Source organism: Cetorhinus maximus, unplaced genomic scaffold, assembly GCF_964194155.1.
Source record: "Cetorhinus maximus unplaced genomic scaffold, sCetMax3.hap1.1 HAP1_SCAFFOLD_553, whole genome shotgun sequence".
Lineage (NCBI taxonomy): Eukaryota > Metazoa > Chordata > Chondrichthyes > Lamniformes > Cetorhinidae > Cetorhinus > Cetorhinus maximus.
In genome coordinates this window covers 80,801-98,401 of record NW_027596495.1, presented here as the reverse complement: position 1 = coordinate 98,401, position 17,601 = coordinate 80,801, and the positions used below count along the sequence as shown (strand labels likewise).

General features: G+C 44.8%; 1 protein-coding gene across 8 annotated transcripts in view; it reads left to right on the top strand.

Annotated features, from left to right (window-relative positions):
- Positions 1 to 17,601, top strand: part of LOC144674097 (tyrosine-protein kinase JAK2-like) — a 230,731-nt gene that overhangs the window by 135,795 nt on the left and 77,335 nt on the right. For all 8 annotated transcript variants that reach the window (XM_078535606.1, XM_078535607.1, XM_078535608.1 and 5 more), the window contains one exon: positions 9,483 to 9,737. In XM_078535606.1, the coding sequence (XP_078391732.1) occupies positions 9,521 to 9,737 (217 nt within the window). In that variant the 5' untranslated portion in view covers positions 9,483 to 9,520. The remainder of the gene's footprint in view (positions 1 to 9,482; positions 9,738 to 17,601) is intronic.

Here is a 17,601-nt window from a genome sequence, read left to right as displayed (position 1 = left end):
AGAACATCATGCCCAATGGCGTCTCTCTTTAACCAATGAAGCAAAAGGACACAGAAAGGAACAGAGCAAAGGGTGGAAGAAGGAATTGGGTAAATCAGAATAAAATTAAAGAGAGAAATAAACCCAAGCTGATTAAGAGAAAGGGGAAAAAAGAGACAGAAATTAAAAGTAAGGAAAAAATGAAAAAGAACACATTGTAACCTAGTTGCATTTGGTGGACATGCTGTTTAGCTTCTTGAGAAACTGAGTGAAGTGGGATAACTGTGAAATATACAAACATCCTCGATTCATGAAGCATTAAATCAGCATGATCATTATAATCAGGAGCAAATGGATCTGTTTTCATATAATCGTAGGAAATGCCAGGTAAAAAATACTAAGAGCCATCTCTGTCGCCTTCTACCATGTTGATAATTGCATGATAAAATGATGATGGAGTTGTTCAGTTCGTCTTCTGGAAATCTGGAAATACCCACCCAAAGTCAATGAACCTTTGGCTGGTCTGTGAAATTTTCCATCCTGCCTGTGAGGATTCCTGTCGTGGACAGGACCGGAAAATCCTGGCTATAGAATCATGAGATGAGGAAAACCCAAATGATAGAGCACTTTGGTAACCAAAAGCCCAAAGTTCCTTTTTTCCTTCCAAGCATTGTACACTCACACAGTATGCCTCAAATTACTCATACTGTAACCCACAATGTGTTCTGAAAGAAACCGATCTCATTTGCACTTTTGAATGTCAAAACAATTTTGCAGCCTGAAAACGATTGCCTTGCAACCATTAAGGCTGAATTTCCATCTCAGTCTGAGGACGATAGGGAGCAGGGGTCAAAATGGTTTTTGGGGGTATGGGGGGCTCTTCTTGAGGATTTCGAGGGCTACTTTTTGATTTTTGGGGCTTCCTTTTGTTTTGGGGGGGGGGCTCTTTCCCAATTCTCATTAACTCTTTATTAAGTGATTGAGTCATGCTGTAACATTGCCTTCTGTATTTTTGTTGACATATGGGGTATTTGGACTCACAAGGAAGCAGAATTAGAAGAATTCATTGATATTCTCAATAGCCATCACCCCACCATTAAACTTAAAGCCACAACGCACAAGGAAGCACGCATAAATTCCTAGACAAATTGGCACAAGACAACAGGCGTAAGTTAGCAACAAGTTCTTTTTTCAAAGTAACTGACGCACAAAAAAAACCATCAGCCTAAACATGCTTTCTGTGGACTGGTGAGGTTACAGCTAATGTGTCTTTTTCCACTGCATATGCACAAAGCTGGAAGGTTTAACCAAGTAGTTCCCTTTTTACTGCGTATCAGGTATTAATCTCAGATTAAATTTAACAACTGATCTAGCATTGACATTGATTTGTAAATTTCGCTCCTGAAAGATCTGGTTCTAATTTTTAGATTATGCTCCCTAAGCCTAGACTCACCTTAAATGAATTGATCATTTGGCCATGAAAAGCACTTTGAAAATACAAGTCATTCATTACCGTGTGGGATCTTAGTATATGCAAGATGATTAAATGCTTGTGTCCAATAAAGTCATTGCACCTCAAGCAATTCACAGTATGTGAAATGCTTTGAGATGTGCTAACACTTGACTGCAAACCTTTCTTATGAAAGAAAACTGTTCAGTATTTAAATTACCCAATTAACACAATGTTCATTGCAATAGCATCCTTAACATTTTTCCCCCATACAGTAGCTCCTGAATTTACGGAGCCTTAAGCTAGAGATTCCACATGCATTTGCAAGGAATTCATTACCTCAGTGACTTTAAACTTTCCTGGCTCCCAGTTAGCCGAATATTCCTTTGTTGACGAGTTTAAACTGTTCTCTCATCTTCACAATCTCTCTCTCTCTCTCCTTCACTACCTCTTGCCACTCCCTCACAGCCATTCTCTCCCTCCCCTCCCCCACCTTGTTGGCCTTCAGGCCCCCTGAGGCACTGGGGACTAAGCTGGTTGCCTAGAGGCCACCTTCTCGAAAGAGTTGCAATCTGTGACTGTTGATAACTCGAAAGAGTTTCTGGTAGCAGATCAGGGGGGCAGGGGTGGACTAGCAATCAAGGCAGGCTTTGAGGCTCTCCCAGCCTGCCAAGTCACAGCCACCACAATGGTTTCCCCTCCACATCAGTGGCTGAGTCCATTTTTTTAAGTTAAAAGTTTAAAATGTTGACGAAAGAGCGTCTCAAGATGGAGGCCCCCCCCCCCCCCCCCCCATCTCTCTTTTTTACCTGAAACTGCAGACCGCTGCTCCTCCCAAACTGCAGGGCTTCCTAATTGCCCAGCAGCTTCAAGAGCCTGCCTGTTGTCCTTAACTGGATGGGAAGCCTGGCCAATTTGGAGAAAATCACTACCATAAGACATAGGAGCAGAAATCAGGCCATTCGGCTCATCGAGTCTGCTCCGCCATTCAATCATGGCTGATAGGTTTCTCAACACCATTCTCCCGCCTTCTCCTTGTAACCTTTGATCCCCTTACCAAGCAAGAACCTATCTATCGGTCTTAAATACACTCAATGACCTGGCCTCCACAGCCTTCTGTGGCAATGAATTTCATAGATTCACCACTCTCTGGCTAAAGAAGTTTCTCCTCATCTCTGTTCTAAAAGGTCTTCCCTTTACTCTGAGGCTGTGCCCTCGGGTCCTAGTCTCTCCAACTAATGGAAACATCTTCCCCACGTCCACTCTATCCAGGCCTTTCAGTATTTTGTAAGTTTCAATCAGATCCCCCCATATTCTTCTAAACTCCATCGAGTATCGACCCAGAGTCCTCAAACGTTCCTCATATGTTAAGCCTTTCATTCCTGGGATCGTTCTCGTGAACCTCCTCTGGACCTTCTCCAGGGCCAGCACATCCTTCCTGAGATACGGGGCCCAAAATTGCTCACAATATTCTAAATGTGGTCTGACCAGAGCCTTATAAAGTCTCAGCAGCACATCCCTGCTTTTATATTCTAGTCCTCTCGAAATAAATGCCAACATTGCATTTGCCTTCCTAACTACTGACTCAACCTGCAAGTTAACCTTAAGAGAATCCTGGACTAGGACTCCCAATTCCCTTTGCACTCCAGATTTCTGAATTCTCTCCCCATTTAGAAAATAGCCTATGCCTCTATTCTCTACCTGGTGACTATTTACCATGCAGTCCAGTGTCTTGACCCCAACAAGTGGTCACAACCCAAATCCCAAAATCCTGCCCTTAAATGGGGCATGGATGGCAAGACTGACACAATTGCTGCCAAGCCAGATAAAAATATTTCTTTTTGAGAAAAGGGCCTAGAAACTCTCGGAGTGAGGCTCTGCAGTTTCATCGTTCACTTTCTACCTCCAAAGTTGTGCGTTATGTCAGGATCATGAATTAAATCATTAACATTGTCCTCATGGCATGAATTACCAATCCAAAATGGCTGCGATGAGATTAATTTGCATTACCAGTGTAAATTAAGAAATTTCATGGCACAAAATTCATTACAATGGCAAGGCTTGTGGTGAGGTAACAATTTTTTGGTTTCGTTGAGGCTAATGGTTGAGAGCAGCAAATTGTCCAGCAATTTGTGTTGAATTGGAATTCGTGGCATGTCTCTTTATCAGGATTTGATGTATATTTTACAGTTTAATAATACAGAACACTGTGAACTCACCTTTTCTACAACACCTAGGCTGTATGTTAGGAAAAGACAAATAATTTACAAAGAATTTTGAACATAAAATGAAGTGGGCTGCCAGTTATGCATGCTGCATATTTCAGATATAAAAGCCGGGTTTTTCCGTGTCCGCTGGACATGTTTGGTGGCACGTTTAGTGGCATGACCTTACAATATGGTGCGATTGATTTCACAACAGCGTGAAACCAGTTTGTGATCATCTGCCGAGCCCGTCAACGGTGGGCTGTGTTTCCTGCCATTGGATGTTGGGAACCTCATTGTAAAATATCTGCATATCGTTATTAGGCCAGCCCGCCAAAATCATCCCCCACCACCACTACCACCACCCCAACCCCCGCCCTGCTGGAGGGGATGGTGCAAAGGCTGCCTTGTGGTTGAGGTGACTTGTGGGGGTGGGGTAGGTGCAAGGGTTGCCCTGCTATTGAGGTAAATTGTGGGAGGTGGGGGGCAAGGGCAGGCTCATGGATTAATATAGCGCACAAACATTCAGGGTGTAGGGTAGCATGGGTGAGGGAAGCGGCCACGCATTAGGGACACCTTTTATATAAAGTGACCACTCCTCTGCAACTTAGACAGCTCAAGCACAGCCATTGATATGATTGGAGTCGGGCTTCTAACTTATCTGCCCACTCAAGCAACGCAGAGGCGCCAAAGTGTCATCAAGTGATCCAGAGCTTTTCACATCACCCCAGCACAGATTGGAAAGTCATGAGCATTTTAGTGGACTGCAGAACAGGTGTACGACTGCACACATTGTGCAATCTCCTTACTAAAGCTGGCCATGGAGCAGTCACTGGTGTAGGCGCTCATAACCTCTTGCAATATCAGCATCTTGGTTTGGACCAGTTTCCCCCATAGTTCAAGCTAACCGTGCAGCCTTGCAGCGCGGGTTAGGAGAATGCCTGTGCCTGAGCTGAGAGCACAGCATGCAGTCCAATAGGCAAAGCTGCAGCCAATCGGCCGGGTAGAGTGGGGCGGAGCTGGGTGGGGTCTAGGGCAGCCATGCCGTGCACTAATCTCTGGCCATCTAAGTGGTGGCCAGTACTTTCTGGGAAGTGTTAAGGGCCTTCAGACTTAACCAGGACAAGTTTTTAGTACACCTATGCTAACCTCCATCTACTGTCGACTATCAGTAAAATTATCCCTTTTAGGACAAGTTTAGAGTCTACACCCACATCGAGGAGCTCGAGGCATAGCTTGTCAAACTTTTCTGGAGTAATCTTGTTCAAAGTACCTCCAACTTTCCTGAAGATTCCATCTTGTCGTTCTTGCTCATTCAAGGAGTTGGCATCTCGTTTAGTGTTGTTGCTGGCAGTCTCTCTCTCATCCTGCAGGCGGAGTATATCAGGAGCATGGAGCCTGGTGAGTTAGCTGTAAGCCTGATGGCCTACAGAGAGCAAAGACAATGGAGGAGAGGGTGACTGAGGCCCTTTCTGAAGAAGGGTCTTACGGACTCGAAACGTTAACTCTTATCACAGATGCTGCTAGACCTGCTGAGTTTTTCCAGCATTTTCTGTTTTCATATCATGGAGACACAGCCATGAAACTTTAGAAGTAGTTGATCCTTTGTCCACCTTCAGCACCTGAGCTCTCCAGGAGTACAGCACCACTGGTCACAGCTGAAGAGATGGGGGCCAGCCCCACCTTAAAGGTGCTGAGAGCACACAGAGAGAATTAGAGAACTGTGTGTCGCCTGCCCACTACTGCCCACTGGCAGCAATGACCAGCACTGCCGAGGTGCAGGCATCACTAATATGTCCAGGGAGTGTGAGGCTGGTCCATCACTTTGGTCTGAAGGCTGCACAAAGCACAGGGACGAGGCCCTGGACTGAGACACCTGCCTTTTATCTTGTGCAGAAAGATTCACATCTGAGTGACAGGAACACTGCTCACCAGAACAAGGAGCCATAGGCAGGGAGACATTCTTGGGAGTTTATTGGCAATAGTGAACATTATGTACAAGTGATTAAGACCCATGCCCAGGCTCTGCAACTAATTCTTCTTCACTTTCCTAACCCTGCCGCTACGTCTTATTGCTCCCCGGACATCCACAATAGAGTTGGAGGCAGTCTGCTGACTGTGACGCCCTGTCTATGATGACCTTGGCGGGCATCCTCTGGAGGGTCGAGACTTGGAGGGCCTTGGCCCGCTTTCGGGGTCCTGCTGTGTGGCAGTGGCACTCTCCTTGGCCTGTGGAGCTGCTGAGGTCACAGGAAGAGGGGATTCGGATGGGCCGGAGACTCCCGGAGTCACCTCGATTGATGGCCCTGGGATGTGCACCTGCTGATCCTCCTCCCTCTGGGCGCCCGAGGCTCCCAGGCTGACTCCTTGAGGAGCAGGGGTAGCTGGAACGAGAGCTGCCCGGCACCCCTTTCGCATACATACTGTTGGAGGCCAACTATGGCATCAGCGATGGAGTTCACCCTGCACAGCAGTACAGGACTGAAGACCTGGACCAAGGTCTCCATGGCGGCCACCATGCCATGAGTGTTGACCTCGGTGTGTTGCAATGCCGGCGCTATCACCTCAGCCTGAAGGCGGACGGATCCCTCCATCGTGCCTTGCAATCTGAGGAGTGCAGCGGACATCCCTTCCTGATGTTCCCGAGCTTACCTTTGCAGCTCCAGCAACTGTGACATGACCAACTCCAGAGGCTCATCATCTGACTCGGACTCAGCAAATTTCTGGCCTCCAGCAGTCCTCCGAGTTCCGGACACCTGGGATGTCGCTGCTGTGGATCAGACAGTGTGATGTGCTCACCTGATTGTGAACCTGAGGCTATTCTAAAGCTAGGACCCACTGAGCTGTGTGTTTCTGCGCTGGTGAGCGCTGTGATGGAACTTGATGGAACTTGAAGGAGGGTGCCTCCAGATTCCTTGTCAGAGGTTTCTTCGGGGCTTGATTGGAAGCCCAGGGTTGTGGACTCCATCAGCTGTTTCCCAGATGTGCCTGTGAAAGCAAGGAGAGATAATTAGTGCATGGTGGTGGCCTGTGAAACAGGACACATCACTCACAGCATGGTTATCTGATGGGTGTTGCACTGCTGGACCCTCACTTGGTAGAGCATCGCCGACCTCACCGACAGCACAGGACCGATCCAGATCGTCACCGGCCAGCTGGATGGTTCTGTTTTCAAAGGCTGTGAGGACCTTGATTTCAAGCATTCCTCCACCAGTCTGTGACCTCGCTCTCTTGTGTGCCAGCTTGTACTGCATGAGTAGAGATGGAGAGAGTGTATGCACCACACTTGCCAGGCCAGATGGTAAGTAGCCTGGCCTGTGTGGGTGGTGAGTGGTCCAATCGACGGGATGAGGACAATGATGGTGTGTGTGAGAGAGTGAATGGTGATGTCCCTTGCACTGGCAGTAAGTGAGGGCCCTGTGGATGTGTGATGGGTTTGTGAGTGTGTGAGTTGAGAGCAGTCTTTTTGCCTTTCATGGACATCTTCCCTGCAGCAGATTTGGGCTGGAAGCACTGAGATGTGGTGCGCACGGCTAGGCTTGAAATATGGCGCCTGGCGTGATGAAGCAGTGAGGTGATGGCAGTGGGCGAATGAGAGCCCGCCCGCCATGGAAACGGTGTGTCTCCGGGGTATGCATAAATAATGTGGCGGGTGGAACGATATGGTATGAAAACCCACCATCGCGGCTGATGGGTAAAATGTCGTTTCTCCCGCCCGCTACTGCTCCTTGGGCAGAATCATCCCAGATTTGCACTAAATGTTAAATTCCTGTGTAATAATCAGCAGTACTTATTACATAAGCTGTGTTGTATCTTCCTAGCTTGTTCAACATTTCTATTTCTTAAACAATGTTCAACTCCCATTCCATTCTTGGCATAGGATTTGCCAGAAAATCCCTACTAACACTGCCGTCTCTGTCTTGGTGAGAGTTCATTTGACTGATGGAATGGTAAGGAGCTTGTTATCAAGTGAAGCAGTGAGAGAAAATGTGATCTGACAAGTTTGGAGGTAGAAAGTTTGCATCTGTGAATTTGTGGTTTGGACATTACTTCACTAAACTTTGGGGGACTGGAGAGGGGGGTGGGGGGTGCGGGGGAGGTGTGGCGCACAGAGGTGTTGGAGTCGAGTGTTTAAAGATAACACCCAATGCTTCATTTTTATGCAAAAATTCAGAATTTCCCAGATGCTTCGAAGCGAATTAATACATTACAAGAGTGACTGGACTTCAAAAATATTTCATTGGCTGTAAATTGCTTTGGGATGTCCTGGGGTTGTGAAAGGCACTATATAAATGCAAGGCCTTTTTTTCCCCCTTTCAAATTACAGTGGGACTAGAACAGTTTAACCCGTTGCTGTAGTTCTAACTGCAACATTTTGCTACGTTAAACTTGAAAGATTCAGCAGTGCCAAAAATGACAATGGAAGCGCTGGTCTGCCACTGTATGTGCTGCGGGATGCAGTAGCTGATGAAAGGTACCCGCTCATAGCTCGCACCTTCTGGAGTTTCCTGAAGCAGATCAGGTCGTCACATCCAACCGGCTGTTAAAACATGCTGACATTTGCTATATAAGCTGGCTTGTGAAGAAAACTGCAATGTGGCTGAGGCACTGGAGAGTTGCCTGCTTGATTTCGCAGTTGGCAGAGAAAAACTGGGAAATGAGAATAAAGAACATTGTATTTTGAACCGTTCTTCCAAAAAAAACCTTTGTAAAAATTGCAGGATTATCTGTGCTATGCTGCTATCCTTGACCTAGTGGACTTTATCAGGAGATGTCTCTGTTCTCAGTGTTGTCATGTTCTGACTTTTGTGGTGCAGTTCAGCTCTATTTGCACATTAGTGCCAGTTGTGCTCTCTGAGACACGCAGACTTGCTAGTAACATCAAGGAAAGTTGGGGTCTGTAGCAAATGCAGGATGATGGTCTGTAAAGGAGCAGTAAAAGTAGTTAAAACAGCAAATATTTGTAAAAAATCGACTCAATTATAAATACAAGCTCACCATCCAATATTCAAGTCAGAAACCTCTTCCTCCAGAGAGTGGGTAGAACGTGGAAGTAATTGTAGTGCATGTTACTTTTGGGGGTGTGCTTGATTATTAACAAGGATCCATTTGAGAACTTGGCATCTGGGCCATTTCCTGATGACATGTGACAGGAATTGAAGTATTGTTGCTACTTGATGAGTGGAAGTCACAGAAGAACCTCGTGGAAAGATGCTGATGACACTAAATGTGGCTTAATCAGACATGAGCTCCATACTCACTCTTGATCCAAGCAGTTATTGATCGTAAGCCCAATATTGTGTGAATATTTATTCGGTCAGCTGATGAATTCCAGTCAGCAGTACAGTTTTTGACCCAGAACGCGAGAGGCTGAATTCAAACATCAAGCCCGATATTTCGTTCGCACTACTGGCTAAGCACCTCCAGCTTGACAAAAAGTCAGGAGGCGAAATTGGCTGAACCAGTCCTGTTTCTGTCTCAGGACAGCACTGATAGCGACCTTGAAAGGATGCACTTGCTTAGACTCTAGCCTATTCTTGACTGAAGGGAGAAATGAATATGTGGTGACTGAATACCTGTGGTGGGGATAAGATTTTAAATTAGTCTTAAATATAATGTGCGAGGACAGAGGTGGGTTTTCAACTTGCTGCCTTGGCATAACACTGTTGCGGGCCAGTTGTCCATTACAAAAGTGGCCTGCTTTGCAACTTCATTGATTTCAGTGGATCTGCAATGCCAGTTTCCCACTCTGGCAGCAAGTTGAAACATCTGCTGCAGTATAATTTAAAGTATAACCTCTTTTTTTTCATTATTGTTTTAATTTGTCTTTATTTCTTTTTGCTCTGCAGTTGTGAGGTGAAAAAGAAACTTTGCCTACTGTTACAAAATGATGGCCTGCATTACGGTAACTGATGTGGAAACCGGATCAGCCCCACTCCAAAATGGAGACCTTCATCAAAGCTCACAAACACCCATACAGGCCGGAATGGGATTGCGAGTAAAACTTTATCCTATCCCTGGAAAACCAGATAACAACTGCCTAACATTTCCACCAGATGAATATGTCGCAGAAGAGATCTGCATAGCAGCTGCCAAAGCCTGTGGTGAGGGTACTTTTGATATTTTGACCGCATGTACTTGTGCAGTATTTTTGTATCATTGTATGGGGGTTTTTTTTGAGCATCTCAGTGTCTTTAAGACAGAAAGAAATTAAGTGTGCACTTCCCTCTCTCAGAATAGTCAAGCGCTGGGGAAATTCCATGCTCCAATTTTTTTCCTAAAAAAGTGTAATTCAAAGGGATCATTTATCAATGTCTGCATCATTCTGCATTTGCATTGTTACCAGCAGGTATCGCTTAGTGCAGTTTTAAAAGTTGTCATTCCTTAACTAAACTCTTTGGGCTGGATTTTCGAGAAGGAGACTAGTATTTGGAGTCAGAACAGTTCACATACCAGTCCCTGTTAAGGAGGCCCCCGCCCACCACGTTTTCGTTCTGGAGAGTTGGGGGCGGGTTGGAGTTGGGTCCACTGCCTGCAGAGGCAGTCCTGAGAGGCGGCAAGAAAGGGGTGGATGGCGAGGCCAGCAGGCTAGAATGCCTGCCTCTGTTTACTGGGGCATCAGCCCAATTTTAACCAAGAATGTCAGGCTCTCAAACCCTCAACACCCTGCCCCCAAGCCATTCACCATGCACCCCGTGCCCCCTCATCTCTCAATGCTCCCTCAAATCTCCCATGCCACTCATGCACCTTCGCACGCACTCTCCCAGTATCTACTATGTACAGAACCAATGTAAACATTGATTACTGAGATTTAAGTATATTAGCCATTCTTGAAGCTTAGCCAGGAATTCATAATGAGGCCATCTGGAAACTATCAACAAAATCAGACTGAATAGATGGTCTCATTATGAATGCTTGGCTGAGCTCCAAGAATGACTAATCTACTTAACTCAGCAGGCAATGTTCATACAGGTGCAGAGGGGAGTGAAAGCTTTGTTTGCTCTCTATTATTTTGCAATAACCTGCTGTTTCTTTGAAGAGTTTTTTCACTATCTTTGTATTTATTTACACAAGATTAAGAGGCCTGAAGTGGATAAAAGCTTCTGACACCAATAGTATTAGTGGCTATGATTGATAGGTCATTTTACCTTCTTATACAGCTGTCAATGTATTTCAATGAGAATGTTATTGGCTGTTTTCTTTTGATGACTCGGGCCTGGGGTTCACCATGGTTCCCGACTTCTCTGACAGGCTGCGAACCATGTCTGTTAATGGAACAGGTCTGACTCCACTAAAATTTTGGGGGGTTGAAAATAACGACCCTCAAAATGGAGCTGGCAGGGGCAGGAATGCTGCTCGTGGGCTGACAACCCTCACCCTTCCCCCATGCCGGTAAAAATTACCAGAAACTGAATGGTAGCCGGAATATCGGAATTGGGTTCCACCCGCCGTTTTTAAAGGGCTCCCATGTCACCCTGACTTGGTGAAAATCTGGGTCTTTATGTTTATGACTTGAGCGTGTTGGACTGTGGGGGACTGACCACCCATCAGTGATCTGCTGACTGGAGCCATCTGTGGGATTGGTGGAAATGAAAGGAGTGAGAAATAAAATCTTGCATTTACTGTAACCTTCTTCGCTGCTCGTTCCTTCTGACGGGATGCAGAGATGGGGGAAATTATAATTAGGAGTAAACAAATGGCAGAGACATTGAATGAATACTTTGTATCAGTCTTCACAGTAGAAGACGTGTAAAGAATTCCGGATGTACTGGGAAACCAAGGGCCTGATGATAATGAAGACCTTAAAGAAATTAATATCAGGGAAAAGAGTACTAGAGAAATTAATGTGGCAAAAGGCCAACAGGTTTTAAGGAGTCGATGGCTGACATCCTAGGGTTTTAAAGAAAGTGTCACCAAAGATGATGGATGAATTGATTTTGATCTCCCAGCATGTCCTAGATTCTAGACTAGTCCCTGTGGATTGGAAGGCAGCAAAATTAACCCCACTTATTCAAGAGAGGAGAGGGAAAGAAAACCTACAGGCCAGCTAGCCTAGCATCAGTAGTAGGGAAAATGCTAGAATTAATTATTAGGGAGACGGTCACAGATTATTTAAAAATGTATAAGATTTACGAAAGGAAAATCATGTTTGGCAAACCTTTAGAGTTTTTTGACATTGTGCAAGGTGGATGTAGTGTATTTGGATTTTCAAAAAGCATTTGATAAAGGTGCACCAGATCATGAACTCTCTCCTCATGATCTGAAGTTGTTCAACGCTGTCCTCCATCCCCACCAACTTTCCGATCCCCCTTTTTTTGAATAATTTATATATTTTTTTAAATATATTTTTCTTTTCCCACCTATTTCTATTATTATTTTAAAATTCATTTCCACCCATTGTTTTATCTCCACCTTTTAGCCTATTTTGATCCCTTCCCCCCACCCCACCCCCACTAGGGCTATCTGTCACTTGCTGGTCCTGCTTTCTACGCTTAATGTCACCATTAGCACATCCTTTAGCTAATATCACCACCATCAACATCCTTTTGTCAATGATATCTTTGTATCTTTGGCAATCTCTTCTTTGCCTCCACCTATCACTGGCCCTCTATCCAGCTCTACCTGTCCCACCCCACTCAAACAGCTTATATTTCACCTCATTTTTCTTTTTCTTTAGTTCTGATGAAGAGTCATACGGACTCGAAATGTCAACTGTCTTCCTCTCCGCAGATGCTGTTACACCAGCTGAGTTTTTCCAGCTATTTTTGATTTTGTTTCAGACTTCCAGCATCCGCAGTATTTTGCTTTTTTCTTAGTTGCTGAGAGATTGAACTGAATTTTGCCGTTTGAGTTGCAAACCCAGCATTGGGCTGATTTCTGGGTCGCAAATCCAGATGTGCTTATGGCTGGATATAAGATGCGTTCTTTTTGGAAGAGGCCAATTAAGGAGCCACCTCCACCATTGCCATTAAATTAGTGGTGGGGGGTGACGCTGTGTGGCCTAGGGATGCGTGAGGGCCAATCCGAGTGCCTGAAGTGAATGGTGGCTGGCAGTCTCACTGTGAATGCTGTGTGCTGCTAAGGTGAATGGGGCAGGAGATGGCCGCACATGGTGGAGGCACTGTTAATGAGACCAGCAGCTAGTCCCTCATGCCCAGGACAATCCAGTGGATCCAACTGCAGATGAGATGCTTCCAGTGAAAGCCTTTGTATGCGAATGTCCTGAGACTTCTCTATTTGGTTCTTTAGACTGAACACTGCATATACATCTCATGGCGCACAGACCTCTTGCTCTGCTTTCACCTCGTGTGAGTAGGCAAGCTGCAGACAAATTGAAGATCCCCTGTGCTGACTGCAGAATTCCCTTGCCTTCAAGAAATCACCACCAGTTATTTCATAGGCTTCTTGCTGCTACTGAGCAGGCAGCCATCATCTCCTTGAAGTTGGCGCTGGAAAAAGTGTGGGGAGGCAGCAACACCCTGGAAGCCAGGGTGGCATAGTGGTATTGTCACTGGACTAATATTCCAAAGACCCAGGGTAATGCTCTGGGGACCTGGGTTCAAATCCCACCACAGCAGATGGTGAAATTTGAATTCAATGAAAATCCAGAATTAAAAGTCTGATGACGACCATGAAACTATTGCTGATTGTTGTAAAAACCCATCTGGTTCACTAATGTCCTTTAGGGAAGGAAATCTGCTGTCCTGATTTGGCCTACATGTGACTCCAGACCCACAGGAATGTGGTTCACTCTTAAAATGGGCAATAAATGCTGGGCCAGTCAATGACACCCACATCCCATGAACGAATAAAAAAAACCTTGTCTTCCCTGAATTTACTGACCACCTCCCACCTCCAAAGCCACCTCCACAGGGCTGACAGCTGAGGAAGTTCTATTCAATGGTTGCACTGACAGGAGAGTATAGAACTAGGGGGTCATTGTCTCCAAATATGGGATGGGTCATTTAAGACTGAGACGAGGAAAAATCAAAAGGCCGTGAACCTGTGGAATTCTTTACCAGAGAGCTGTGGATGCTCAGTCATTGAAAATATTCAAGTCGGTGACCAATAGATTTTTGGATTGTGTCCCTTGTCAAGTCTGCTGCCCCTAAACCTCCCTCACCAACCCTCTTCCCCACTCCTTTTTGCCATCTCTTTTAAAAGATTCCATGGGTGCTAGAACCCCTTTATTGTGTGCCCAAACAGTGAGCATCTGCTGGTTAGGGGGAGACCTTTTGGAGTAGAGTGGCACACAATTTGTTTCCCCTGCCTAACCTTGGCCCTTATTCCTGCCCTGGGTTAAATCAGTTAATTTAGCACCGAAGTCCTGGCCTTTGTGGTTCAGTGCCATACCAGCAATTGCACAACCATCAGAGCACCATTTACAGTAAATTTGAGTTACTTCCTGGTGCTAAGCTGTTCAGGTCTAAATTGTATCAGAATAGACCATGCTATGAATTTCCAGCCTTTTTCAATCTGTATTGTTTCCTGATTAATATTTATTGTTTTAACTAATTTTGCCTGTTTTGTCCTTAAGATGAGGCTATAGACCCATTCTCCCACTACTTTGCAGGTTTGTTCTCTGTGTAGCTCCCAGGTTAACCGTGTCGCTGTTTTGACTGCCATTGATGCTGTCTTAGGTAAAGTTGCATCATAAAATGATGCAGCACAGAAAAAGGCAATTTGATCAAAGTGCTTGTGTCAGCACTTTGAAAGAGCTGTCCAATTGGTCCGCTCCACTGCCCTTTACCCATAACCCTGCCTTTTTTTCCCTTCAAGTATTTATCCAATTCCTTTTTGAAAGTTACTTTTGAATCTCCTTTCACCAGCCTCTCATGCAGTGCATTCCAGATCATAACTTGCTGCCTGAAAACAATTCTCCTCATCTCTCCCTGGTTCTTCTTCCAATTGTCATAAATTTGTGTCCTCTGGTTATTGATTCTTTTGCCACCGAAAACACTTTTTCCCCATCTTCTCTGTCAAAACCCTTCAGTACGTTGAACAACTCTTATTAACTCTCATATAAAAGCAAAATCTGAAATAAAAATAGAAAATGCTGGAAAAGCTCAGCAGGCCTGGCAGCATCTATGGAGAGAGAAACAGCATTAATATTTAAAGCCCAATATGACTCTTCTACGAAACTGAAGAGAGGCAGAAATGTGATATTTTTTACGCTGTTGAAGTAGGCGGCCGGAGGAGGTAGAACAAAAAGGAAGGTTAGGGATAGGTTAGTGGGCAGGAAGGAATAAATGACAAAGATATCATGGAACAAAATGCAAAGGGAGTGGTAATAGTTGTAGTAAAGAAACAAAGCATTGGTCCAGAGTATGTGTCAATGGTAGAATAAAGGACAGTTATATGTGAAAGCAGAAACATGAAAACAAGATGGCCTTTGGCAAACAAAAATCAAAATGGAGGACAGATTTCATCACCTGAAGTTATTGAACATAGCTGTAAAGTGCCTAATTGGAAGATGAGGTGCTGTCCCTCACGCTTGCATTGGGCTTCACTGGAACATTGCAGCAGGCCAAGTGCAGAAATGTGAGCATGAGAGCAATGTGGTTAATTAAAATGACAAGCAATTGGAAGGTCGGGGTCATGCTTGCAGACTGAGTGGAGGTGTTCCACAAAGCAGTCACTCAGTCTCCATTTGGTCTCTCCAGTGTAGAGTAGAGCGTATTGTGAGGAGCGAATAGAGTAGATTAAATGGAAAGAAGTACAAGTAAATTGTGCCTTCACTTAAAAGGAGCGATTGTAGACTTGGACAGTGAAGAAGTAGAAGGGCAGGTGTTGCGCCTACTGCAGTTTCATGGGAAGATGCCGTGGTAAGGGGATGAGGTGTTGGAAGTGATAGAGGAATGGACCAGGGTGTTGTGGAGGGAATGACCTCTTCAGAATGCTGACAGGGGAGGGGAGGGGAGGGGAAGATATGCTTGATGATGGTGTCATGCTGAAGGTGGCAGAAAAGGCTGAGAATGATCCTTTGAATGTGGATGCTGGTGGTATTGAAAGTAAGGACAAAGGGAACCTTATTGTGGTTCAGGAAGGGGTGAGGGCAGAAGTGCGGGAAATGAGTCTGACATATTTGAGGGTCCTGTCAACCACAGGGGTGGGAAATCCTTGGTAGAGGAGAAAGGAAGACAGGCCATAAGCACCATTGTGGAAGGTGGCATCATCAGAACAGAGATGATGGAGACAGAGAAACGGAGAGAATGGAAAGGACTCCTTACAGGAAGCAGAGTGTGGGGTAAAGTGGTCGAAGTAGGTGGGCTTATAATGAATATTATTAGACAGTCTATCTCCTATTAACTCTTCCATTAACCTTCTCTGTTCTAAGAGAAATAATCCCACTTCTGCTGTCCCCCTGAAGTTTCTCATCCCTGGTATCATTCTAGTAAATCTCTTCAGGCATTTCTCCAAATGTGTGGTGCCCAGAATTGGAAGGTAGTGACATAATTCCACTATTTAAGAAATAAGAGAAAACTGGGAACTATAGGCCAGTTGGCCCAACATCAGTAGTGGGCAAAATGCTCGAATCGATTATGGGGGTCATGGTAGCAGTGCACTTAGAAAGTCACAATATAATTGGGTGGAGTCAAAATGGATTTATGAAAGGGAAATGGTGTTTGACAAATCTGTTAGTTTTTTGAGGATATTACTCATAGGATGGATAAAGGTGAACTCGTGGATGTAGTGTTATTTGGATTGTCAAAAATCATTCAGTAAGGTGCCACACAAGGTTATTACATAAAATTAGGACTTAAGAGTTTGGAATTAATATATTAACATGGGTTGAGGGTTGGTTAATGAATAGAAAACAGAGTAGGAATAAACAGGTCATTTTCGGGTTGGAAGGCTGTAACTCGGGTACTGGAAGGATTAGTACTTGAGCCTTAGCTATTTACAGTATACATCAATGACTCAGATGAGGGGACTAAGAGTAAGGTATCCAAGTTTTCGGATGATACAAATTTAGGTGGGAAAGTAAACTGTGAAGAGGACGCAATGAGACTCAGAAATGCATCCAGAAGCACCTAGGTTTCCTTGCACATGAAACACAAAGTTAACATGTGGGTAAAATAAGCAATTTGGAAGGCAAGTAGGAGGTTAGCTTTTGTTACCAAGTAAATAGAGTGTTACAGACAGCGGAGAGACAGGTAAACTGTACTTATTTCCTCTTATCACCTGTCTGTAAGCAGAAGGTGTTTTGGATTATTTGTAAAGTATGCGGTGGTGTGGTTTACCAATCCCTCGGTTTGCATGACCCAATATACTAACAATCCACAGCAAACTCGCGTTATGATTAACTCAGAAGGTTGGTTTATTTCTCATTCAAAAGCCCAGGGGAGGAGTGCCCACAACTTCCCACTGCACTGCGTGCACGCACGCACACACCACGGGGAGGGGTTGGAGTTACAGAGAAAGGAGTTTTATAATACAAAAACCACAGAAATGAACATTAGTTCACTGTGATTTCCAGAGTCCTGGAGGTCAAAGTCCAGAGGATGTTTGCTTTGTGGCGGGATTCAGTTTCGATGAGTTTCTGGTCAGAGATAACAATATGAAGACCCTTGAAATAAGCAATATTGCAGCACGATGGGGCCATTCTGTGCTTAGACTAATGCCTGCTAAGTGGTTTGAAACTTTTAAGATCAAGCAGGCTTTATGGAATTGAGAAGTGGTAACTGACTGCTTACTCAGCCAGGTTGCTGGTGTCCTTTTCAGTTGATGTTAAAACAGCAGTCTGAGGATTTCTCAGTTCCCAAAGGCACATAGAGATTTCAAAATAGTCATTCAAGTCATGTGACCTTCCTTCCCCACAATAACTTCTAAAAGGGATGGTTATCCAATGTCTGGAACTAGCTTTGAGATAACTGATAATGTCCCAGTCATTAGTTGTTGAAAGAGTTATCATCCATATTGAGGATCTGGTGTTGGGAGGCCATTATGTAGGCAGATCCACTGACT